General features: G+C 45.3%; 1 protein-coding gene across 1 annotated transcript in view; it reads right to left on the reverse strand.

Annotated features, from left to right (window-relative positions):
* The window catches only part of LOC148775811 (ATP-binding cassette sub-family C member 4-like), a 148,804-nt gene extending 122,785 nt beyond the window's left edge, over positions 1–26,019 (reverse strand). Inside the window, exons 1-8 of the mRNA XM_088842650.1 lie at positions 25,949–26,019; positions 16,341–16,454; positions 15,689–15,809; positions 7,584–7,808; positions 4,593–4,682; positions 3,132–3,295; positions 1,844–1,969; positions 643–892 (exon numbers count right to left, since the gene is read on the reverse strand). Coding sequence (XP_088698776.1) covers positions 643–892; positions 1,844–1,969; positions 3,132–3,295; positions 4,593–4,682; positions 7,584–7,808; positions 15,689–15,809; positions 16,341–16,454; positions 25,949–26,019 — 1,161 coding nt within the window. The remainder of the gene's footprint in view (positions 1–642; positions 893–1,843; positions 1,970–3,131; positions 3,296–4,592; positions 4,683–7,583; positions 7,809–15,688; positions 15,810–16,340; positions 16,455–25,948) is intronic.
* Positions 26,020–27,434: the final 1,415 nt, after the last annotated feature.

The following is a 27,434-nucleotide window of genomic DNA, read 5'->3' on the forward strand; positions in this document are numbered from 1 at the left end:
AAATCCAGCTTTATATCTGGAACTTCTTGGTTCACATAATGGTGGGAATTATAAATGTGAACAGAAGAGGGCAGCCAGAGAGACAGACAGTTAAGCAGTAAGTAAAGAGGGGCCAGGGATGAAAAGGCAGATGCAAAGGGCGGCTCAGACATCAAAAAGCAAAACATCTGTGGAGGAAAGAGCTCATTTTCGAACACAGAGAATTAAGTGAATCTGAGGCCACTCTTCCTGTCCAAGCACCAGGGAGCTCTCAGCAAGTTCCTCTCCTCCCTTCGCAGAGAGGAATCCTGTACCCCAGGGCGGCGCAGTCACTGCCTGGTCATTGGAGTTAGCACAGGAGATGCACTCTGCTTGCTTCTCCTGCTTTTAGACATTTTAATGACTCTGCAGGCATCACTACACTAGAGCCCTGTGCTACTGGCCCTTATATATACTGCTGCCCCTACACGTAAACCAGTCTTACGGTATCTGTAATGCGATCTACCTAAGAAGAGAAGTGGGCACCTACAATATTCTGGGAAGACTGCCAGCTTTGGCACTGAGAGAGTTAAATATCTCCTAAATGAAACACAGTGACACCAAACAAAAGGGCATTTTACAAAAAATCCACCTACAACTGACAACAATTATTTGTCCCCAAACCTTGATTCTTCGGATGCTGACGACGGCCTCTGACACCTTCTCAGTGGCCATGGGGAAGTAGAGGGTGCTTGAGAACCGCAAAGCCTCGAACAGCGTCACCACCACAAACACCTGGCTGGCTGTGATCAGGTTGTCAAGGAGCTCATTGGTGATGAAGGTGACAAAAATCATGATTTTGCTGACAGCGAAAAATGATGCCAAATTCATGCCCCTAAGGTAGGAACTTTTCAGAATCTTGGAAATTTCCTTCCTGAAAAAGAGAGTAGGAAAGAGGTTTTAAAAGAAGCATCGACATCCAAGGCATGAATTCAAGTCCTCATATGGAGACACTACACAGTGCACGCCTGGGGCTCCATCCTGACACCAGAACCACACACTTCATCACCACTTCACTCTTCCAACTAAAGAGAGACTTCATGTCACCCTTTTAAACACTGTGGGTCAGTCAGACTGGGTTTGAACATTCATTCAACAAGCATTTGTAAACACAAGTCCTGGGTGGGGCTCCCCACTGATGAAAGAAAGACACAGTCCGTCCCCTCCAGGAGCTCATGAACTTGTTAGGGAAGAGAATAAGACACCCCAAAATTGTGAGGCACCAAGACATCAGACAGAGGCGGGCACCACGGCCCCTCTGGAAGCACATGTCCTGGATGTTGTAAATAGCGCTACAGTGAGCATTGAGGTACATGTGTCTTTTGAATTCTGGCTTTCTCAGGGCTTATGCCCAGTAGTGGGATGGCTGGGTCATATGTAGACTTATTCATAGTTTTCTAAGGAATCTCCAGCCTGTTTTCCACAATAGCTGTGCCAGTTTGGACTCCTGCCACAGTGCAGGAGGGTACTGTTTGTAGACTTTTTGTTGATGGCCGTGCCTACCAGTGTGAGGTGATACTTCATTGTAGTCTTGATTTCTATTTCTCTAATAAAGAGTGATGTTGAGCATTTTTTCATGTGTTTATTGGCTATCAGTATGTCTTCAGAAGCACATACAATTTTTCCTTTAAGAAAATCGTAAATGGAACAGCAGGTTAAAATAACATCTCCCCTCTTCCACTTAACCCTCCTGCCACATGTCGGGTGTGGAGCTCATAGTATTTAAGTTCATCTTCATTTGAAAACTTGGTAAGGCTTCTAATTTCAGGCAGTAAAAACAGGGGGGAAAGTACAAAAATATGGTGTGATATGTACAAAAACGTACCTTCTCAATCTGGTAATAAGGTCTATAAATGACGGTTCCCAAGCATTCATTTTTACTGTTCTTATGCCAGTTATAACGTCACTCATGGTCCTGATCCTTTGGTCTGTGAGAGCTGCGGTCTTACTCCTGAGGAAACAGATGTGAGAGATGAGCCTTAGTGACCACAGCCGTAGCAGCAGCAGCAGGGGGCACAGGGAGGGACCAGGGATCAATGATTCTCTGCAGCTCTTCTGTGCTGACATCACAGGCAGGTCCTTCTCAAAGTGCAAATGGAGAAAAAGACTTCTAGAAGTCAACCATTCAGCCTAATTCAAGGAGTAACTTGGAGAACTTGCAGAACTGGCTGAGGAAGACCCGAAGGAAGTCAGACAGAAACTCTCTGCCCAAGGAGGTCGCAGTTGGGCAGGGAAGGCAAAAAGACACTGAATCTAACAGGAAGACAGTGTCTGTGCTGTGATAACATAGGAGAGAAGTTCTGGGGAGCAGAAAAGATGGGACTGTTAATTCTACCAGGAAAGCAGAACAGGAAGAAATGCAGGGACCTGGTAGCACTGGAACAGGCCCTCGAAGGATAAGGAACATCTCTTCACAGCAGACAGGAAGGGAAATTGCAAATAGACAAATATATCACATGTAAAGTCATCAAAAAACAAAAAGAAAAATTTCAAGGGGAATAAAAAAACTTCAAAGAGCACAATAGCTCCATCACCTGACAACCTGGACAATGACCCACCTCCAACCCTCTGGGACCTGCTTCAGGTCTATCTCATCGCCATTAGGTCCTTCATCACCAGTCACTGTTCTATCACATATTCTGCTGGGACTGTGGGGCTTTATAAAGACATAGTTAACTAAGATTGACCCTGTCCTTGAGGCACTTATAAATTAATGGAAACACTGAATTAAAAACAAGACATGAAAATAGGTACCTGAAAATTGCTCTAACATAAGAATAACAAAAGTACATGCAGCTAAATTTGAGCCTATAGGATTATTACTATTTAATAAAGTTTACATAACATCAGTGTAGGTACATTCTGCTCAAGGACACTCCACTTATTCAGGTATGGTGGTGGGAGGAACCAGTGAGTGCCATATCCTTTCCCTCTTCAAAATCAGCCTTCAGCTTAAGGATGGAGCCTCCACCTGCAAAGCCTGAAGGGTCTACAACGCACTCAAAGAAGAGACCAGAGAAGGCATTGGTTTTGTTTTTGAATAGAAGCATCGAGCAGATGGTGCACGTTACTAAGCACCTATCACCTATTTTTTAAACCAGTGTTTCTCTTACCGGAGTGATGAAAACAACATCCCGAAGCAGCTTTGCAAAAGCAGAAGAATGATGAGAACCGCCATCCCAGCAAGACACGATATTCCTATTTCCATCCAGAGCAGGGCGGTCACTGCAGCAGCCTGCAGTGGCCCCACCCACAGATAGTGCAAGAACATCATTACCTTAAAAGAGAAAAGACAAGCCTTCTTAGGACTGCATACAATAAAACCAGTAAGGACACAGTGTAGAAATAATCTGCTCTGAAGGAACAGATAGGAATCTAAAAAGAAATGATCTCAGTGAGTTTTACACCTGCTGAAGCAGAAATCCAAGCATCCATCCCAGATGACACTGTTCTGGGGCAGCACAGGGCCAGCCTCAGGGACGTGCCAGGGAGAGCCCGACCAGCACCACTGATGGAAGATGTTGATTTTGTCCACAACACAGATGAGCTCAGGGCTTCCCCAAACTCTCTCTGTCCCAAAATTCAGTCCCCATCTCCCCAGAAGAGCCTATATTACGGTACCTATCACACTTTCCGATAACTGCTTGTGCATTTACCTTTCGGACAGGTTGTGGCCTTTCCAGGGCAGAAATTAAGGTTTATTCATCCTTCAAATTAAGTAGAGGCCTTATGTCATGTTTGATGAATGAATAATTGAAGGAGAAGTGAAAATGTTAGTTGCTTAGTCATGTCCGACTCTTTGCGACCCCATGGATTATAGCCCACCAGGCTCCTCTGTCCATGGAATGATCCTGGCATGATAACTGGAGCAGGGTGCCATTTCCTTCTCCAGGGAATGTTCCTGACCCAGGGATGAAACTCGGGCCTCTTGCATTGCAGGTGGACTCTTTACCATCTGAGCTACCAAGGAAACCCCCAAACTTAAAGGCCGGGATCATCCAGGAAAGAGAACTGTTCTATGCAGATCTGGCCAACAGCTGCAACACCGTGGGGTAATGTGATCTTTTCATAAGGTAAGTGTGAAATGGGTATGATGTGCAGCAGAGTGGAGGTTGTCTCTGACTGGGGACCACCCACTTGGCATATTCCTCGCAGGCTCCCTATGCAGCAGCACTGAACAGGGCGCAGAGAAAGAACAATCCCTGCCCACCAGGCCTTTATCAGCCAGAGGGGGAGGAAGACAGTCCTGCAACACCAACACCACATGCCCAGAAGGACCACTCCAGGAGGACCCCTAGGGACACTAACCAAGCTGTCCAAGAACACTACTGCCTGCCCATTACTGAAGTATATTGCAGACAATGTCAGGAAAACAAACTTCTCATCTAGAGGACAATACATATTATCACATCTAAGCTGCACATAGAGGAAATGAGTGTTGGATAAAGAGAACATTTGTCTTGTGTCCTCAACAGAACCCTGGCTGACACCAAACCCTGGCACTCGGCATCCCAATAAGCTGAACCCAGTGAGAAGGATGGGAAATGGAAGAGGATCCCTCAGGGGCAGCTCACCTGATCAAACCTGTTCACATCGTTGGACAGCAGGTTGACTATCTGGCCTGTGGTGGTCTTCCCCATGGCCGAGCTACTCAGGCGAAGGGCCTGAAAAGAGAGAAAGATACAGAGACTCGGATTCCTACAGTGAAACCAAGTCAGTCTGAGAACACAGCAAAATGGAGTGCATTTTCATGGGGTCTCGTGTGGTGTCAGGACGAGCAGGATGATGTCTGAAAGCAGGACTCTGGGGATCCATGTTCATCCTTAGGTGATTCAATGTGGCGGCAGCCCTGCCTACGAGGACAGCACAGGGAGGAGCAGGAGGTCGAAGCAAAACCCTCCACCCTGTTTCTCAATGAACTTGGACCTGTCCGAAGGACGAATGAATGTTGGTTTAGACTTACGAGCCAACTAAGTAATTTTCAGCCAAAACCTAAACAGCATATTAAAAAGTAGAGACATCATTATGCCAACAAAGGTCCATATAGTCAAAGCTATGTTCTTTCCAGTAGTCACGTGCTGATGTGAGAGCTGGACTGTAAAGAAGGCTGAGCACCGAAGAACTGATGCTTTCGAAATGTGGTTCTAGAGAAGACTCCCGAGAGTCCCCTGGACAGCTAGGAGATCCAACCACTCAATCCTAAAGAAAATCAACCCTGAATACTCACTGTAAGGACTGATACTGAAACTGACGCTCCAATAGTTTGGCTGCCTGATGCCAAGAGCCAGCTCACTGGAGAAGATCCTGATGCTGGGAAAGATTAAGGGCAGCAGGAGGAGGGGGCAACAGAGGATGAGAGAGTTGGATGGCATCCTGGACTCAATGGACATGAGTGCGCAAACTCCAGGAGATAATGAAGGACAGGGAAAGCTGGTGTGCTGCAGTCCATGGGGTCACAGAGTTAGACAGGAATTAGAGACTGAACAAGAAGATGAAAGTGGAGAGGCCACCTTAAGGAAAGAGATGAGGGGACGTGGACTATAAATCTGGCCAGTCATTGATACCAGGTGTGACACCATCCAAACACTTTGGTCTTAGTTTCCTCATTCTAAAACTAACCAGTACAATATTCAAAACACTAATCCTGTGAGGAGCCTGTGTTCTTAATGCCAGTCTGCTGACTTTACAACAAAATAAAAACAGACTGTGCTGTACAATCACTTTTTGATTTGATAAAAAGCTCTGAAAAATTCTCTAGAGAACTGAGAAACCTGAACAGACCACCTTGAACTGTTTCAACAGACAATCAACTAGAGCCACAGATCCAAACGAAATATCACGGTTCATAAAAACTTGCTATTTAGTCTTCAAGTTAAACAGAAAAATAAATGTTCAGGAGAAAATGTAAAATGATGTAGCCACAAGGGAAGACAGAAGGATTTCCTCAGAAAAACAAACATGAAATTAGTATACAGCATAGAAATTTCATTTCCCAGAATGTACTCAAAATAACTTAGAGCATGAATTTGACTGGTTATTCTTAAAGAGATGGGACTAGCAGACCACTTGACCTGCCTCCTCAGAAATCTTCACACTGTTTCTAGCACCATTATGTACAATAGTCAAAAGGTAGAAACAACTCAAATGTCCACTAACAGATGAATAGATACACAGTCAGTCAATCAGTACTCAAACTCAAGTCCATCGAGTTGGTGATGCCATCCAACCATTGCATCCTCTGGTGTCCCCTTCTCCTCCTACCTTCAATCTTGCCCAGCACCAGGGTCTTTTCCAATGAGTCAGTTCTTCACATCTGGTATCCAAAGTATTGGAGTTTCAGCTTCAGCATCAGTCCTTCCAATGAATATTCAGGACTGATTTCCTTTAGGATGGACTGGTTGGATCTTCTTGCAGTCCAAGGGACTCTCAAGAGTCTTCTCCGACACCACAGTTCAAAAGCATCAATTCTTCGGTGCTCAGCTTTCTTTAGAGTCCAACTCTCATCCAAACATGACTACTGGAAAAACCATATCTTTGACTAGACAGATCTTTGTTGACAAAGTAATGTCTCTGCTTTTTAATTGCTGTCTAGGTTGATCATAGCTTTTCTTCCAAGGAGCAAGCATCATTTAATTTCATGGCTGCAGTCATCATCTGCCGTGATGTTGGAGCCCAGAAAATAAAGTCTTTCACTCTTTCCATTGTTTCTCCATCCATTTCCTATGAAGTGATGGGATCGGATACCATGATCGTAATTTTCTGAATGTCGTGTATTAAACCAACTTTTTCACTTTCCTCTTTCACTTTTATCAAGAGGCTCTTTAGTTCTTCTTTGCTTTCTGACATAAGGGTGGTATCATCTGCATATCTGAAGTTATTGATATTTCTCCCAGAAATCTTGATTCTAGCCTGTGCTTCATTCAGCCCAGATTTCTCATGATTTGCTCTGAATATAAGTTAAATAAGCAGGGTGACAATATACAGCCTTGATGTACTCCTTTCCTGACTTGGAACCAGTCTGTTGTTCCATGTCTGGTTCTAACTATTGCTTCAAACTATTGCATATAGATTTCTGAGGCAGCAGGTCAAGTGGTCTGCTATTCCCATCTCTTTAAGAATTTTCCATGGTTTGTGGTAATCCACACTGTCAAAAGCTTTGGCATAGTCAATAAAGCAGATGTACTTCTGGAACTCTCTTGCTTTTTCGATGATCCAACAGATGTTGGCGATTTGATCTCAGGTTCCTCTGCCTTTTCTAAATTCACCTTGAACATTTGGAAGTTCACAGTTCACATACTCTTGAAGATTGGCTGTAGAATTTTGACCAGTACTTTGCTAGCGTGTGTTCAGTACAGTTCAGTCACTCAGTCATGTCCCTCTTGTTGCGACTCCATGGACTGCAGCACGCCAGGCCTCCCTGTCCATCACCAACTCCCAGAGTTTACTCAAACTCATGTCCATTGAGTTGGTGATGCCATCCAAAAATCTCAGCCTCTGTCATCCCCTTCTCCTCCCTTCTTTGCTGCACAGGGGAGGTACACACCGTGGTACCGAGCGACACTCACCTTGCGGTAGATCATATGGCACACAGCTACTCTCAGCCTCATCCCCACGCGCTGAATGTGGCAGAAGTAAAAGTGGTGCAGAACGGCCCACAGGAGCACGCAGGCGCTCAGCCCCGCCGCGTAGCCGTAGGCTTCGTGCAAAGCAGCAGAATTGGCAGGATCATAGTTTTCAACATAACTAACCATTTTCCCCAAAAATATGGGTTGAACTACTTTGGTGCCTTCCTGAAAGAAAAAAGCCTAATTAATTAGAAATACAAGTGATGTCAGTTTTTCTTAATACAAGCTTTACTTTTATTATTAGCATGTTAAAAAACCATCTTGAGAAAACGCTGCATTCATGGCTAATCTAAAAGAAAAATACACAGATCCACTATCTCAAAGAAGACAAGCAGACAACAATGTTAGTTTTAACATAAGCCAAAATCTTACAATCAAAGACAATAAAGCCTTACTATTGGGTTGGCCAAATGTTCTTTTGGTTTTTAAGTAAAAATAAAAGGCACATTTTTCATTTTCACCAAGAACTTTGTTGAACACCTTTTCAAATTTTGTTCCATTACCTTCTTCCATTTTTCAGGCAATTTCCTAATTCCATCTTCCCAAAACTTTGTATCTTTTTGAGGAAAACTTTGTATCTATTTCAGGTGCCTTTTATTGTCTTCCAGAAAATTAAAATTTTCTTCCAGTAAGAGGATTTTTTAAAAAAACAAAATAAATGGAACTCTGAAAGTGCAATGTCTGGTAAATATGGAAGGTGAGTTAGATCCTCCAGGTCAGGCTGTGACAGTTTCTGCCTGGTCATCAAAGAAACATGCGGTCTTACATCATCCTGATAGAAGATAATGCATTTTCTGTTGACTAATTTCAGACACTTTTCATCAAGTGCTGCTTTCAGTTGATCTGACTGGGAGAAGTACTCATTGGAATTAACTGTTTGGTTTTCCGGAAAAAGCTCATAATGGAGGACTCCCTTTCAGTCCCACAATATACATAACATCAACTTCTCTAGATGAAGACTGGACTTTGGTGTGGTTGGCGGTGGTTCATTTCACTTACCCCATGATCTCTTCCATTCCACATCGGTGTACAGTATCGACTTTTCATCGCCCATCACAATTTGTTTTTAAAAAGGAGCATTTTATTAATAGTTACATTTCAGTAGAGAACTGAGAGTGGAAATATGGTCAAGAAGGGTCCCCCCACCACTTAACTTAGGTGGAAACCAAACATCAAAGTGATTAACACAAACAAAATGGTAAAATGACTTTCGATGGGGTTTTTTTGGATATTTTGAGTATGTTGGCTATCTCCTACATGATATGACATTGATTGTCAATGTCTGGCTTTGATCTCTATCAACTTCTACTATCAACTGGTCTACTGAACTATGGAACATCATCCACCAAGAAACCTCCAGCACAAAACTTTTCTTTTTTTTTTTTCGGCTGTGTTGAGTCTTCATTGCAGTGTGCTGGCTTCTCTAGTTGGGAATTGCCAGTTCAGTTGCCCTTAGGCATGTAATATCTTACTTCCATGACCAGAGATCAAACTCGTGACCCCTGCATTGAAAGGCAGACTCTTAGGACCACCAGGGAAGTTCCCAGATAGGTTTTCTTTTGAGAGCTCTCTACTATCTGTACAAAGTTGATGCACCCACACACAAGAGGAAAGGAAGGAGAATCCAAAGCTCAAAATGTGAAGCATAACTGAAAAGCATTTTCTGCTCAACCAACTAGTACCTGCTCAAATTATTTACAGCAAGCTGACCCCATCTCTCAAACGGATGAGGTACTGAAGCCCTACACACATATGTTCACAGGTTGTAACACCTGCCTTACCTTCCACAAGGTCGCAGGAGATCTCATCTACTCCAGAGAAGAGAATTATGAGTAGTGGAAGAATTATGAGTAAGATGACCATATCAGAGTAAGATGACCAGTTTTCAAGAACACAAAGTCTCATTGCTACGTTTCCAGAAAGCTCCATCATTCACCCCTGCTGCTGCTGCTGCTGCTAAATCACTTCAGTCGTGTCCGACTCTATGTGACCCCATAGACGGCAGCCCACCAGGCTCCCCCGTCCCTGGGATTCTCCAGGCAAAAAAAAAAAATGCTGCAAAATAAAGGCAGGTCATTACTGCCTAAATGTCTCAATTTTTCTGCTGAGAGACAGAATTTAATATGCCCGTTGAGCAAACAGCCTCACTAAGGAGTAATGCCAGTCCAGGGTCTATAGCTCTACTCTCCTGTCTGTTCCTGATCCTAACTCTCAATTAATGAGGTAAAAAACAACTGAGAAAGCATTCACTATCAAACTTGAAGCTGGGAGCTCTCCTGACAGCTCAGTTGGTAAAGAAGCCACCTGCAATGAAGAGACCCCTGTTTGATTCCTGGTTCGGGAAGATCTGCCGGAGAAGGGATAGGCTACCCTCTCCAGTATTCTGGTCTGGAGAATTCCATGGACTGTATAGTCTAAGGGGGTCGCAAAGAGTCAGACACAATTGAGTGACTTTCCCCAACTTGAAACTGACCAAGTTACAACTTTCTGGATAAGCAGGGAGAAGATCAAAAATTGTTCCCCAAACCCTTCATCTTTGATGTCAGTCTAAGTCTGATCTGTGAATACTCTTTCCACAAACCAATTGAGAATAGAGTTCTTACTCTGTCACAGGAGTTCTTCACAACTGTGAAACCATGAAAGATTTTTAAAAGACTCCAATACAATAAGACACCGTTTGTTCAAGTTTCCACAGGAATCTCACAGTATGAGAGAGACAGACAGACATTTCTTGGTGGGTCCTTGGTATTCAACCTTCTGAAAGGACTTGACTTTTAGGCCCCATTTCCTGATTCTTAGGGGAACTTCTCAGAGGGTTAAGTGCTACAATTTCCCTAGTCAGTATAGTTTCTCTGTTTCATTTCTACATGTACTTAAAAGGTTTCTTACCCAACTCCACCATCTCCACTTCATGAGAAAAATTAAGAAAACACAAAAAAGAAACAAGCTATCAAAGAAAAAAAATGCTTGAGTGAAATATATCAGCAGAAAAGAATGAACTTATGGAAAAAAATGAATAGCCAGTTGAACAGATAGAGGGTTTTAACTGACAGAGGGTTTTAACCAGAGTTCCATGTTACATATCATGCTTCTAGGAAAATTCCTTATGAAACCAAACTCTTGAGACTCCAATGATGAAATTCAGACCTTTCATTTGACACTACAGAAAAAATTAAATGTTTATAAAATACTATATCTACAAAATAAAAACGAATCAAAATTTGTACTGTTACCTCTAAAAGGGGAGGGAGAATTAGAATGGAGACAACAAGGATATCAGTCTTCCTTAAAAACACCCTCTTCTGTTGACTGAGTTTGAAATTGTGAAAATATTATCAGTTCAGTTCAGTCACTCAGTCGTGTGCGACTCTTTGCAACCCCATGGACCACAGCCCGCCAGGCCTCCCTGTCCATCACCAGCTCCCAAAGTCTACTCAAACTCATCTCCATTGAGTCAGTGATGCCATCCAACCACCTCATCCTCTGTTGTCCCCTTCTCCTCCTGCCTTCTATCTTTCCCAGCAAAACATTATACAGAATTATAATTATAAAACAATAAAGCTTTCAAAAGCAATTCCTAAAATTTCAGAGTAAAATGAAACAAAAGTTATATCCATCCAGCAGGCTGACAGAGTTATACAAAAAAGAATTATTAAAAGTGGTTGTAAAAAAATAATTTGAAAACACATTCCCTGTGTGATATGCCTAAGGACAATATGAACAGCAAAAAAAATAAAAATAAAAAGCTTCCAAAAATCACATTATGCTTAATAGTGTTGATACTATAAGATTTTTAAATGAGTAATTATACTGATATCATTGAGAACTGGGATTGGGCATGGCAGAAAAAGAGAACAGATGATGAAAGAAAACAGATACCAATCTAAGAGTTAAAAGATAAAGTAAAAACACTACTGTCCTGAATCTGATTTAGACTGAAAATACCCATATAAACTCAAGGTTTGTTTACTACAAAAAGATGTATACTAGCTTTGTCCAATGACAGAGCCGAGAAACAATAGCCAACTCGACAGCAATGAGCACCCCTAGTGCCCAGACCATAGTCTCGAAATACCGTTTCCCCCTGGAAGGAGCCATGGCTGCTAGGAGAAATGGAGATTCCAGGGCTGGGGCAAATTTGTACTTAAGGGTGTGCAGCTTTTTTTGTGTAAAGATAAACTAGAATTATCTTGTCACATCAGAAAGAAAAAAATTAGCAAGGATTTCTACAGTATGCAGAAAAGACAGGAGTCCTGGGAAGAGACATAGTCTATCCTTAATGGTAGAGGCTGGTTTCACAAAGGGCTTAGAAAACTCATTGCTGTTTACAGGCCATTATGACAGAATGAGATCTCTTGAGAAAAGTCACTTCTAAAAGCCAACTTTTCTGGAAAGTAAAAGTTTCACTTCTAAGCAGGATTTTTTTTTTTTCATCATTATGAAAGTAATCTTTTGAAAAAGGAGTCATCTATTTCCTTGATTTTTTAAAGAAAATGGATTGAGGGGGATTGGAGGATGAGTGAAATAGGTGAGGGAGATTAAGAGACACAAATAAATTATAAAATAAATGAGTCGTGGGAATGTAATGTACAACCTAGGGATCACAGTCAATAACACTGGAAAAATTTGTATGGTGACAGAGGATAACTAGACTGATCAGGGTGATCATTTAATATGTACAAAAATACTGAGTCACTATGCTATACTCTTGAAACTAATACAATATTGTAAGTCAATCATACTTCATTTTTTAAAACTTTTTTTCAAGGAGACAATAAAAATACAGATTCTTTTAAAAAATGAATGGAAAAGCATCACCCTCATATATGTCTCAAGGTCATCACTGTGGATATTACTAACATCTGATGGCATTGCTATGCTCTCAAGAATCAGCGGGGCAGGTGTGCTCTGCAGGTCCCTGTCTGCTTGGCTCCATGCTCCCTTCTTTTCTCCCTTGCTGTGTGGTCCTCAGTGGCTGCTCTGAGCCCACAGTATCTCTGCCACAAGCAGCCACTCCTCAGCCTCCCGGGTGGAGCAGAAGTCAGGGACACATGGAAGAAAGGGTTGGGAAATAAACGCAAAGACCACTCAGCTCTCTGGGAGTGAGTCCAGGCACAAAGCCCATGCTGGGATGCAGAGGATTCTGCTTACTTCCTGCTCATCAGTTGAGCTCCAAAATGTAGATTTACCCAAATATGTGCTTCCTTCATTTTCCACCTAAAGCAGAGACCACCAGCAAAAGTGGCCTTGGACAAAGGTCAGTAATCAGACAAGGCTGGACCATTTCTAAGGTTCTCAGGAAGAGGACATAAACCCTGGTCACTCTGCCCCTCTCAGGGGAAGGGACTTGGTGAACCCAGAACTCTGGTTCTCTGAGGTCACCCATTTACACACTAGAGACCTCGCCTCTCAGAGAGAAGCCCTGATGACCTGGGGAGTGGTCTCTGTGTCTCTGGTCCAGGAAGAGTCTTCATGCCCCTCCTCTCCACCCCGAGGACCCCAGGCAGGCGGAGACCTGTTCTCCCCACCCAAGGTCCCCATGGGGGTGCACACAGGGGCCAGGGTGCTGGGAACTCGCTGGCTGTTCTAATTAGGGGAGACCTGCACGGGCTCCAGGTTGAACAGTAGCCTGGTACTGGCTCCCTCAAGCATTATGGGCACTCCTCAGTTCTCACAGGACAGAGGTTTCACACTTTGAAATCCTAACCCCAGAATCCCCGCCCTGGACTGGCATCGCCTGCCTCTTCCCACTGTGTGCCAGGAGTGCCTGCGCTGGGTTGGTCACAGCACCATCTGGGAACCACGGGTAACCTGTGAGTCATCCTGGGCACCCCAGAAATTAAAAGAGGGCAGGAGGTCACAGAGTAAATGTGTTCATGTTCAACAGAGTCCAGAGCTGAGTTTAGATCTTCCACTATCTGAAACCATCGCTACTTAGGGATGGTAATGAGGGGAAGCTGGCTTATTACAGGGCTCCTGGTCCATCTGACCACAGCATGATGTTGCTGCTGGCATCAACATCCTAGTCAAATCTGGCCCCCCTGGGGGACCTGGTCACCTGAAATCTACCCACAATTATGATCCCAAATCTGACTTCCTGCTCCAGGAAGTTCTCAGCAACCTATTTACTATCCTTAAACAAAGTTCAGGATGCATGTGTCTGAGACCCTGAAGACAAAGCTCTAAAGACAAGCCTTCGTGACCCTGGACGAGCTCTTAGTCACTGAAATGATCAGGCTTGTAAGTCAGAGAGCCTGAAGTGGAACCTCACGTTGTCCTTTAAGCTCCTTGTAACCACAGGCAACCTATGTAATTACTTGGGTCCAGAGTCCTTTCTTCTACAGTGGGGGTAATAGGAAACCTACAAGTTTGCTGAGTTAGCCAAAAGAATAAAAATGTTATCACACATACAGTGCTCACAGCAGTTCCTGATACGTGACTTATTTTGAGTGACTTCTCAGCACGATGCCCTGTTGCTGCCGCTAGTACTTGTAGAGCTACTGAGATGAGCCCCACCTCTACTAGGTCCTCAACTCCCCACTCCTCTGCCATGACCGCCCCACAACCAGCCTCCTGAAGGAGGGGCCGGGGTTCTAGCAGTTGCACCTTATGCAACCCCAGGCCTGGCCTTCCTGGATCCCCAGCAGGAAGTGTTCCTGGGGCTGGACAACTGTGAAATCAACACCACCCCTGCCCTTCACAAGGCACTGCAGTGCCTCGGTGGTCAGAGCCCTCTCTAAGGTGGTGCTCTGCCCCACACACCTGTCCCCACCCTCTGGCACAATGGTCAACACACCTTTGTCATCAACGAGAACTCCATCTCGCAGGACCATCCAGTCACCAGGGAGCTGACAGATACTCTGTCTCTCCAGTTGCATGGGACAGACTTCACCTACCCAGCTGCCCACTGCCCACAGTGCCCTTCAGTACAACACAGCCTTTAAGCAAGAGCCACACTGCCCACCTGTAAACCCAGCCATCTCACCCCCGACACAATGGACTCACACCTTCTCCACCTAAAACACCCCTTTCACAGCAGCTGCCTCTTCCATCCCTCCTGCTCTCACACACTCACAGGCCGCCCGTGTCCTTAAGACAGCACTAAGGGACCATGGAGAGCACGAGCCACCCAGGGGGGTCTGCAGCAGACCTCCAGCAGGCTCAGCCAGAACAGGGGCCTTCCGGCACTGCGTCCCCAGGTGGAATTGTCTCACTGGGGGGCCTTGACCCAGGATCTTCAGGGTCACGGAGCTCACTGAGCTCACGGCTTTCTGCTCTGGTTTGCCCTGCAATCCCCTCCTACACCCTCCACCAAATCCAGGATACCAAGACTCTGCTTTCAACCAGCAAACCATCCCCACAGCCAGAACAGAAACCAGCATGGAGGGTGCACATAATTTATGGTGCAGCTGGAGCTCCTCCCCATGGGGGGCTCTGGTCTGGGTGACCTGGCCCACGGGGAGGGTGCAGCCCAGGGAAGGGCATGTTCTTGGAGCCCTGGCAGCTCCCGTGCAGATGCAGGGCCCAGAGTTCTGTTCCACAAGAAGAGAAGAAGCGAGGATCCCTTTTTAGGAAATCATTTATCAGATGTGACCTGGGCAAGTTAACAATTACTTGCTTGAGCACCTGTAAAATGCTTTATGTTACTGGGCTCTGATCCAAATTTACGTCCTCCAAACCAGGAGGCTCGTATTCCTTGAGGTTGTAGGATCTTCTTCTCAGGGATCAGTTTCAGCATTTATATCAAGTACTGAGCACTAAAAATGTCCTAATATGGTATAAAACGTCTTGTCCTGTCAGTGCCATCCCTTCCCATAAGCTGTTATGGGAAAACCTGAAAGAACTTTCGGCCAACTTAGTACTAATCCCCTGGAGGCTCAGTCCTTTAAACATCTGTCCATTCTAAAAATAAACACAACCACTGAGCTACACCGTGATGAGATTCACCCTGTGACAAACCGCTGTCCTCTCTCCCACCATCACACCCATCTCAGTACTGATCTGCTTACACTGGAAAGCAACGCACGGCATGGAAAAATTTTTACCTCAAGAAACGTAAATATTCCCAAAACTAGACAGGATTTCCAGTAACACTGTACGATTGCTTTCATTAAAGAAGGCTCCCGTTTGTATGACTTGGCTCTCAACACTTCTTGATCCCAGTACCTGTGATGAGAAATAAAGCACAGTAAAGCGTGTCCACCATCGGGGAAAGTGGGGGAGGCAGCAGAGTGGAAGCCGTCACTACAGGGCTCTCTGTGGGGCCCCACAGCTGCTGGCTCACTGCTCACAGGGCTCCTAGCGGTGTTGGCCCTGAAGCACCAGAATGAAAGGCTTTGAGGGGAAAAAGTCCCAATTCTCGAAATAAGTTCCTTCCAAGCTTTGCTGGAATCACAAAGGTCCTGAGCAGCTCAGAAGGGCAGACACTGTCCTCCAGGGGCCCCACCTCCAGGACAGAGCTCAGCCTCCAGGGCCGTGGCTGCAGGCTCCCTCCATGTCCACAGATGCACAGGGAACACAGGCTCCCCCAGCCTCCAAAGCGGGCTAAGCCCAGGGTCAGCCTGAGGGGGTGAGTGTGCAGTGTCAGGGGAGGAGGCTCAGAAAAGCCCAGAGGAAGCAAAGCCCCCACACGCACACCTTTAGCTCCATGTGGAAATTCTCACTCTCCTCCCCCTTCTCCCTGCTGCCTATACTCACCCTTGCAGCTCTTCTCCAAGGTGCTGGGAGCGATCTTCCGGAAACACCGAGCACGTGTCACCTTGTTTTAATTTCTGTCCACGACCAATTTTGAACAAGGGGTTTGGCCACCTGCTAAAAATTAAAAGGACAGTGACATATATCCAAATTCTCTCTGCTCTGCACAGATGCTCAATTCTACATCCAGATTACACATCTCTAATTAGAATCCTACATTTATGGGCTTTGTTAAATAAAAACAAAACACTACATTTTAAATATATAGAGGTATGGGGGAATAATTAGACATGTGTTTACACACTCACTCACATACATACACACAGTCCCTAACTCTGTACTCTGAGAGGCCCTGGAAGCAATGACACACTGGGAGCATTCTAGCCCCCTGATCTTGGGGTTTGGGGTAACATACACAATCACAATTTTTTTCTTGTTGTAAGAAACGTTAAGGCCTCTTATCAGCTTTCAAATATTCAATACAGTAGGATTAACTATAATCACCAGACTGCACATTACACCCCCAAAACTGACTCATTTTATAATGGAAGTTTGTGCCCTTTGGCCCCCTTCACCCAGACCTTGGCTTTTTAATACCTTCTTCCCTAAAAGGAACCAACTAAGAAACAGCTGGTTCCAAAATTGGGGCAGTGTGTGTCAGCATGTGATAATTCTTTTTTTTTTTTTAATTGCAATATAAGTGCCTGACTTTAACATTTGGAGACAGCCATGTCAAAGACATCCATCTCCGGTGAACACGTGACAGCTACACAACGAGATAAAGAGCCAGGCCACCCCACCCGTGAAGTTCCCGCTTTAGAAAGCTCTGGTTGACCTGATAACAGACCATCTCACTGGCTGCTTGATTCTCCCTTCCTGCACTTTAATTCCCGCTCTTATTTTTTAAAGTCACCAATAAAGAGTGAAATTTTAAAATCCTAGACACCCCACCCTCAACCTCAAAAAGGCGGAACCCCAAGTCCAAGCTTGCTCGTGAGCTCTCTCTCTACCCAGGACCTCGCTGTGTCACCCCAGGGGTGCCTTGTACCCTCCAGGGCATGTGAGTGATACACCTTGGCATTTCAAAGTTCCCTGATGGTTGTTTCTGAGATGTGTCCCACAATCCTAAGAACCACAAGGGCCGGTCCAGCCACAAAACTGACTGCCAAAGGAGACTTTCTGTGGGGGCTGCTCATAACTAGGATGAGCCCTGGTGAGCAGAGCCCCAGGCAATCCTGGCAGAAGTCTCACTGTCTACAGGCCGAGACCAACAGGCAGAGAAAGTCCAAGACGGGTCTGGGATATCTTGTGCCATAAAATAAGGAAGCGCTCAGTGAATCATGAGGATGGGTAGGAAGAACAGAGAAGCTTGAATGGCTCTTGCTAGACGAATCTGGGATACTTTGAACATCAAAAGAAATAAGTGGCAATGAAGCCTAACCCAGTAAATAATGAAAGAATCCATGAATCAGTACTGCTACATAAATGGGAGAGAAAGGAAAACTCTTGCAAACAAATGCAAACAAACATAAAAGGATGATCAATTGCTTTTTAACTGTGTACACAACTGAAAATGCACTATACTGAATAGTTATTAAGTGCAAGATATTTTTATCTTTATATGAGGAAAATCACTTGGGAACTTGTTTTGTGATTCAATCTATCAACTCTGTATTCTAAGGTATGCCTGTTCTAGATAGATGCTTAGTCCCTTGTGCAAATCAAGTGCTGGTCCAAAAGACTGCTGAAATTTTATATGCTTACTGATATTTTACACTTTTCTATCCTGCATGTCCTGTAATGTTATAAGCCTGCACAATAAAAATGTTTAACAATTCAAAAAAGATAAAAAAGGAACAATCAAGAAAATCATCAGTGGAAATTAAAAACTGGCTGAAAGTTTGAAGCAGATGATGATATTTACATAATCTCAACTTATCTCTCTGCAATTATTTATTATAAAGGCAAAAAACAGTAACTGTACAGATGATCCCACCAAAAAACCTATTCAGATCGATCATGCATTATTTAAATGATAATAGTTGGTATGCAGAGACAGCCCATAGGTAAACACCGTTTTACCTATTTTGCCAGGGTAAGGAAATTTCCAAGCCCAGACCATAATAACCCATGAATAGAGATCAAACCAGTCAGTCCTAAAGGAAATCAACCCTGAATATTCATTGGAAGGCCTGATGCTGAAGCTCCAATACTCTGGCCAAGCTGATGCGAAGAGCTGACTAATTGGAAAAGACCCGGATGCTGGGAAAGGTTGAAGGCAAAAGGAGAAGAGGAGAGCAGAAGATGAGATGGTTAGATAACATCACCAACTCAACGGACATGAGTTCGAGCAACCTCCGGGAGAGAGTGAAGGACAAGGAAGCCTGGCGTGCTGGTCCGTGGGGTCGGACACGGCTGAACAACTGAGCAACAGCGATAGAGACCACGTTTCTCCTATCCTGTTATTCCTAGGACAACACGGGTCCAGATGCTCAAGAGCTATTTGTTGAATGTATGACTATCCATGACTCATTAGAGAAGCAATAAGATAGACTGAACTTCAGATTTTGCTAATCAGGTACCTCGGCACCCCTAAAGAACCCTGGTCCAGGAGTCAGGAGACGGGCCTCTAGTCCCAGCAGTGGAGCTGAGCACCCAGGGCCTCAGCTGTCCTCTGCTTGTTTCCACTCCAGTTCAGCAGCTCCACAACCCTTAACATCTCCAGGTCTCCGTTTCCTTCCAAAACAACGGTGCACATCTAGGAGCTTTACCACTAAACAGGTTTGACACACGTTGGGTGGTTTATTCCACACTTGTCCCCTACAGAAAATGCCCAGGGAATCAGCACTGGGACTCACCCAGATGATGACATCCTGCCCCCAAAGTGAAAGTGTTAGTCACTCAGCTGTGTCCACTCTTTGCGACCCCATGGTCTGTCCATAGAATTCTCCAGGCAAGAATAGAGGGATGGGTCCCCATTCCCTTCTCCAGGGCATCTTTCTGATCCAGGGATTGAACCAGGTCCTCCTGCGTTACAGCCAGATTTGTTACCATTATCTGAGCTACAAGGGAAGCCCACAAAGACGCTCTTTAAAATTCCGCTTGAGGAGGAAAAGATGTTCAACGTCAAAATATCTTTGATTCCTGCTTCCTTCCTAACTTTTGATGGGAAAGTTTAACATTTATTTATAGCATTAAATCATGTTCAAAATGCAGTATTTATTTTTTAATTAAACTTTTTATTTTGTAAAGGAGTATATCCAACGGACAACGTGATAGTTTCAGGAGGACAGCAAAGGGACTGAGACGTACATAAACATGTGTCCATTCTCCCTCAAACCCGACTCCCATCCAGGCTGCCACACAAAATTGAGCAGTTCCCTGTGAAATACAGTAGGTCCTTGTTGGTTATCCATCCTAAATACAGCAGTGAGTACACGTCCCTACCAAACTCCCTAACTATCCCTTCCCCCCATCACTCTCCCTGGCAACCGTAAGTTCGTTCTCTGTTTCTGTCAAATAGTCTGTTTCTGTCAAAATGTGGTATTTAATTGAAACGTATGCCGTCTTTCACTTTTGTTTAATACAGTTTATTGCTAATTAGGATGTGATGCACATCTATGACCATATATTTTGGTGCATCTTTCCTTTATCCAGTTCCCAGAAGTAGAATAATTAGTGAAGGGCTGAATTGTTTTCCATTAGCTTCAGACCAATTTGCCCTCTTAACAGCTGTTTGTGAGCTTATTTCATTGTCACCTTTGAGTACCTGAATTACAGTTTTTCTGGGCCTAAAGTTGAAAATAATTCAAACAGTTTTATTTTGAATTTATTTGACTTATGCATCAGTCACTCAGTCCTGTTCAACTCTTTGCAACCCCATGGACTGTAGCCTGACAGACTCCTCTGTCCATGGGATTTTCCAGGAAAGAATACAAGAGTGGGTTGCCATTTGATTCATAGAGATGGAACACTTTTTATGTCTCTTGATCACTTGTCTTTCTTCAAATGTTTATTAAAATATTTTTGTCTATAGAGCATTTATATTTTTGAAATAACTTAGAGCATATAATACTTTTTCAGATTTTCATTAGTTCTTTAGAGGTTTAAAATTATATATCATTAAATAAAATCAAGCTTTTTTCATTTCTCCTGATGCTTTTGTAGTCTTTTAAAAATCCTAACATCATCTAAATCTCTATGTTTTATTATAGCTTTTTTCTGATTTTATTTCTAACAGTAAATGCAGTTGGAATTTTTTTTTTAGTTTTTTATATGGGATAGGCCCCATTTTTTCCTAAACAGTCCATTCTCCCATTATGGTTTACTGAATTTTCCTTATTCCTCACTATTGGAAATAAGCACAGTTAATGAAGCGTGTTCAGCTAGGGACTGGATTGTCCAGTCCCTTGAGACTCTGTCCTCACTGCAGCCTCTGGGGTGAGCTCTGCATTTCTCTCCACCCTCATCCCAGAGGCCAGCAGATTGGGGGTGGGTGCAGGACCTGTCCCCAGGGATGAGGTGGGGCAGCGTCTTGGACCAGATGCGCTTGGCATTTAACAGGGAGCTGTTAAATCCTTGCTCCCCTGACTCTGGCCATGTGTCAGTCACTGAACTGCACCCTTGCCAAAGGAGTGTGAATGTGGAAACTGTCTGGTATCGAGACAGACTCTCTGGAGACACTTTTCAGAGAAGCTGATGACATGACGGGGGGTCGTGAACTGGCCGAGTGCTGAGATGGTTTAGGGAGGCTGGGCCTGCTAGACCCTCAGTAACTATCAATGGTGAATGGATAGAAATATTTAATTTCAAACTAGGATTCTTTGCACCATTTTCAGAATATCACTTGTTATTCTTCATTAACAGTCAGAAATCCACATGCTATAGATGGAGGCTGGGTGAGCTCTCCAGGGCTATTTCTCTGACTTTGACCTGTTCCCAGTGAGTGTTTAGTTTGATGAGTTTTGGTAACTTTATACAATAACCACAGCCTCAAGCAAGAAATAGAACATCCCAAAGGTATAGTCAAATTTACTGGTATGTCCTTACAGCAAAACAAACTGCCTAAAAAATTTATCTCCTGTAGCTTACTCTTGATATTTTTGGTCTTTATAGTCCTGCATCTGATCAACCTGAGACTAGAGTCCTCTCAGAGGTGTCAAGTGGATAATTTGCCACTTGAAACCATGGAGTCTTCCATGGTTTCCCCAATGTGTTGATTCCTACCCTCTGTCGACCTGAAACAAACAGACTGTCAGATATTTCTCCAGCAAAGATAGGCTTATTCAGGATCAGCAGAGAATGGCAATTTGAGGTCTGCATTTGTGGAGAGCCAAGTGTAAGTCCCCAAAGTGCCAGGGCTGGACAGCACTTTTATAGAGGGGAAGAGGAGGTTGGGCGGGCTCTTACAGAGTCCATGGATTTTCAGTGGCTGAGTCCTTGCCAGGAAAGGAGAGGAGTCTTTCTATTCCTGTTGGGTGCTGCTGTTGTTGTAAGCTCATGTATCAAAGTTATCAGAGGCTTTCTACTGGGGACCACATGGGATTACTGGAGAGCGCTTTGGAGGTGATGACTGCTCTTTGTTTGGAAGGACTTGTCCTGTTCAGAGCCTCACCAATCCTCTCAGCATCCCAGGGAGGTGTTCTCTCCAAGTCTTCTCCCCACTTTCCCAAGGCCAATACTGAGGTTTTGTGGCTGATTCACAGCCATGTAACCAGGAAGTGGCAAAGTCTAACACAGGAACACTTCCAAATGAGGCACATCAGGTGCCATTTTTGTTTCGCATTAAATTTTTTAAAACTGTGGAAAATGCACACAACGTAAAATTTACCATCTTGATGATTTTTAAGCACACAGTTCATTATTGTTAACTACATTCACATTATCGTGCAACCAGTGTCCAGAACTCTTCTCATCCTGTACTCATGTGTGCTATCAAACACTAACTCTCCCCTTCCCTTGTCCCCAGCCCCTGGCAACCACGAGGCCACTTTATTTATCTTTGAATATGACCGCTCTGAGTACTTCACATAAATCAAATCATAAAATATTTGTCCTTTGTGATGCACCATTTGACAACCCCACCGTCAGCGTGCAGGGTTCCAGTTTCTCCACATCCTTGCCAACACTATTGTTTCTTCCTTTTTTTCCCATGGAAGGCCTCCTACTATGTGTGAGTCGGTGTCTCACTGTGGTACATAACTAACACAACAGGGTTGAGCAACTAGACGCCAATAAAAATTAATTCTAAAAAACCATGAGCTGTAATTTTGGTTTAAAAAAAGACTGTGCCTGTGCAGATATGCAGAGATTTCTAGGGTCAAGACTAAGAAATAACCAAAATATGGGCAGGTAGACCTGGCTAATAGAAACAAATCCTTATTCGTTTCTTCTTGCATGTGCTGTCATGTCCAACTCTTTGCGACCCTATGGACTGTAGCCCACCAGGCTCCTCTGTCCATGGGATTCTCTAGGCAACAATATTCGAGTGGGTTGCCATTTCTTACCCAGGGGGATCTTTCTAACCCAAGAATCAAACCTGCGTCTCTTGTGCCTCCCGCACTGGCAGGTGGATTCTTTGCCTCTGTGCCACTTATCTGGGAGGCCCTTCTTCTTCTATAGTTTTAAGTTTTTTATAGAAGCAGAAAATATATATTCTTTTCTAAAATTCACAATTACCAGTAGCCATAATGTATGCTTTCTCTTAGGCTCTAAGTGCTACCTATGCAGTAAAAACACTAAAACCCCAGTGTGGTCACTTGTATAGAGTCAGTTGCTAGTTACTGGCATCATTTACAAGCTGGGAAAGCAGATGAAATGTGAGAAGAAAAGCAAACGCCCAGTGAGAAGATGAAAACTCAGTTTCTCTACAAGGTGGGCCTTGTCTCTGGGCAGCACTTCCTGCCTGGGCTCATTTCAACTTTCCTAGGACAGCGAGTGGGGGACACGAGGAAATCACAAGGGGACCTCAGACTTAACAAACAAGATGGCAGCTGTGGTCACCAAGCAGCTTCACAAAATCTGGACCCCTTTCTAAAAGTTAGCACTGAAGGAGCAATGCCAGTGGGAGGAGCGGCTTAAAGCAGAAGCCAGCCTCCACCTTCCATCATAATCACCTGGAGCTTGTTTAACCCCACCCCCACCATTTCTAAATTTACAGAACTGGTCTAAAAGGACTGGAGGGGGGATTTGCATTTCTAACAAGCTCCCAGGTGACGAGGATGAGAAGGTCTGAGAGCCATACTCAAAGATCAGCCGCCCTAAAGCTTGATTATAGAGATGTTTCACGAGCATCATCTCCAACAGCAAGAACTTTAAGAACTTCCCTTGAGAAACACCTGCCTACAAGATCAAAGATGTGTTTGCATTTGCCTTCTGCCTGCATTTAAGAACAAGTATCCAAAGAGAATCAGCTCAGAATAGCAGTTTCATGCAGGGCAACGCAGACTCGGGAGCCAGACTCCTGATTTGGGATCCAACTTTCACTATTAAGCTGTGTGATGCAGGCAAGTTACTCAAACTCTTAGAATTTGGGGGAGAATGGATACATGTACAGGTATGACGGAGTCCCTTTCCTGTCCACATGAGACTATCACAACATTGTAAATTGGCTATACTCCAATATAAAATAAAACTTAAAAAAAATTACTCAAACTCTACTCAAGTGACTTCACATGTAAAATAAGAGGTAATAGCTCCTTCCCATTCAGCAGGAAAATTGGAAATGGGGTCTACCCAAATCAATGAGAAGTCCTCATCTTCCCATTTCCATCCACACACATTTTGAAAATCCACAAACAGAACATCCCTGGAGAGTTCCTTGCCCTGCCTGAAGTTAGGAGAGGTGTCTGTACTTTGGTATCTTTTCCAGTTATTGCTGTTTAGTCACTTGTCACGTCCAACTCTTGCAATCCCATGAACTGTACCTGCCAGGCTCCTCTGTCCATGGGATTTCCCAGGCAAGAGTACCGGAGTGGGTTGCCATTTCCTCCTCTAGGGGATCTTCCCGACCCAGGGATTAAACCCACGTTTCCTGGTCTCCTGCTATGGCTTTACCACTGAGCCAACTGGGAGGTCTACTTCCATATTTTTCCTTCTTGACCCTCTTTCCTTAAGGGCTACCAAATGGCCAAGAGATGTAGTTACACACACTGAACACACCACCATCAGAACAAGCATAGAAGCTTCAGTTTCCTGGGGATCCCCAAGGCCCTTCCATATAAAAAAAGGAAATGTCAGAATTTGTGAGAAAGATGAATGGATTAGCGTCCAGGAAGAATGGCACTGAAACATGTATATTATTATCATATGTGAAATGAATCGCCAGTCCAGGTTCGATGCATGAGACAGGAGGCTTGGGGCTGGTGCACTGGGATTACCCAGAGGGATGGGATGGGATGGGGAGGAAGGTGGGAGGGGGGTTTAAGATGGGGAACACATGTACACCCGGGGCGGATTCATGTCAATGTATGGCAAAACCAACCAATATAATATTGTAAAGTAATTAGCCTCCAATAAAAAAAAAGGTAATTACTGATAAGTATAAAAAAATAATAAATAAAAATCACTCAAGTGTGATTAAACCCAAAGGTTCCGCCCCACCTAGTTAGTGGTCCCAGCTACCAGAAGGAAGGCTTCAGTTAAGAGCTTCATCTCTCTGAACTGCTTTTCATCCGTGAGTTTCCTCCCAGCTCAGGGACCCTTCAGTGGTTTCAGGACCAGAGGACTCCTGGGCAGGACCACCTACCTCAAGACCCTGCACAGCTTCTGGAAAGGCTAGAGATGCAGATAAGACCCCACAGGCTTCAGGGACCCCATCCCCAGGGTGACTCTCAAAGGTGGAAGCAGAGCCATTCACAGTCAGGATAGGGGCTGGTCAAATACACCCTCCAATCCTCTCAATGTATCCCAGATAAAAAGCAAAATGGGTTCAAGAATCATGTCCCCATTCATTAAATAAAAAGCAATAGTGTTCTTACATGAAATGTGTCACAGCTAGATACCAGTGAGAGATTCACACGGAGAGAAAGAGGGAGGGAGCCATGGCCACAGACACAGGGACAAGGGAGCCCAGTGCAGTAGGAACTCAGCTGTCACCTAAGGAATATGCAGAAAGGTGGGCCATTATTGGAAGATGGCAACAGGAGCAGGGCACTAATCAGATAAAGGAAGCTGTTCAGGGCTGCTTGCTTAGTGGGGAAAGGCTGCGAATTAGTTCAGAACTGTGAATCCGGAGCTGTCCCGGGGAAGCCGGCTAAGGATGGCGTGCGGGGTCCGGTCCTCATCCTGCTGGCGATGACCCCCCGCCGCCGCCCGGGCAGCCTGGTTCCCAGCCTCCCTGCCTCCAGCTCCCGCTGCCCCTCCTGCTCCTGGGACTAAGGTGGCTGACGGGGCAGCGGGCTGCAAGGCAGGGAGACCCTGCGCCCGCCACCAGGTCCCTCCCGGGTCCTGCTACCTCTTCCCACCGCCCCACCCAGGTGGCGCGGACGGGGACCCCCGCGGCCGGCCTGGGGAGACCCCGCCGCTATAGGCCGCCTTCGGAAAGCGCTCCCTCGCCCGACCCTCGGCGCTCAGCCCTGCGAGGCGCAGCGTCAGGCACCGGCGGGGCTCACCCGAACAGCCGCGAGCGGACGTTCGCGTCCCGCCGCGGGGTGGGCTGCTCCTCCGGGGACTCCCGCCGCATCTTGCCGGCCTGTGCGGTGGCGGCAGCCGGGGGCCACACGCAGGAGGGAGGCGAGGCCGCAGGCGCCGCCGATGGAGGCTGTGGGGGGACCGCACGGCGCGGGGACAGAGGGCGCGCTCCGAGCCCGCGCCCCCACCCAGAAGGTGGAGAGGGAGGGCGGGCTGCCGCAGAAACGCCCCTCAGCTGTGAAGACCCGGAGAAAGCTGGCACAAGGAGATAGCAGCCCGCCCTCGGGCACGCTGCCCTCATCAGCACCAAACAAGGGGCCGTGGGCAGGTCTCCAGCTGGAATGGAGCAGAACCCTGGGGGGCCTTCCTGGGAGAGACCCCACCCCACCGCGAGGTGCCCTGAGCTAGTGGCCAGTACTGGTCAGTGGAGGTGAGAGCTGATGACGGGCACAAAGCTGCCAGGCTACCGAGCTGGCAGCCCGGGCTCCCCAGTGTCTGTCCGACTGCGAGGCTGGCCCGGAGGAATCCCGTCTTGATAAGAGGAGGGAAAGGAGAGACCACAGCACGTCCTTCCGACACTCACTCAGCGGTGAACTGAGGCACAGGGAAAAGTGCATAGGCAAGAGGTCAAGGTTCACTTTGTTTTCCCTCAGATAAATTTTCAATGGGCTAATAAGTGGGCATCAGTGCAAGAGGGAAATAAATAACTTCAGCCTTATTTTTTTACCATACATGAAACCCATCTGAAGATATATGAAAAAAATAAATGCATTCAGAAGTATTTCTGGAATGAATAAAGTGTGGTATAAACACACAATGGAGTAATCATTGAGCCTTAAAAAGGAAGGAAATTCTGACACACACCGCAGCATGGATGAACCTTGAAGACTGTGATGTTGTGACTTAGAATCCGTATTTAGTCTTCGTGCTGTTGCTGGCACAAAACTCCTAAAACCTTTAGGCGCTCTAAGAGTGTAAAAGTATCTTTTGATAATTATAACAAGCCCCCTTCAACCACACCTGAGTTTTAGTGAATGCACCTGTTTGTCAGAAAAACCAAAATCAGGTGTTTGACCTGATTAAAGGGTTGGCACTTTCAGCCCCACCCCCCACATCCAGGAAGGAGAGGGACTGGAAACAGTTCAACCACCAATGGCCAATGCTTTAATCAACCTAGCCTAAGGACATTTCTGTGAAGCCTCAATAAAAGCCAGTAGAATGGGGTTCACAGAGCTTCCTGCCGAGTGAACATGTGCAGGTGTTGGGATGGTGACTCTCCTAGAGCGGCCTGGAAGCCCTTGCCCCTCCCCCTACCCTGCTCTCTGCATCTCTTCCATCTGGCTGTTCTGGAGCTGAAACCTTTATAATAAACTTGTGATCTAGTAAATGGGCTTCCCAGGTGGCTCAGTGGGTAAAGAATCCACCTGCAACTCAGGAGACACAGGTTCGATCCCTGGGTCGGAAAGC

The sequence above is a fragment of the Moschus berezovskii genome, chromosome 13 (genome assembly GCF_049115385.1).
Source record: "Moschus berezovskii isolate FMDL1 chromosome 13, NW_MosBer_1.0, whole genome shotgun sequence".
NCBI classification, from domain to species: domain Eukaryota; kingdom Metazoa; phylum Chordata; class Mammalia; order Artiodactyla; family Moschidae; genus Moschus; species Moschus berezovskii.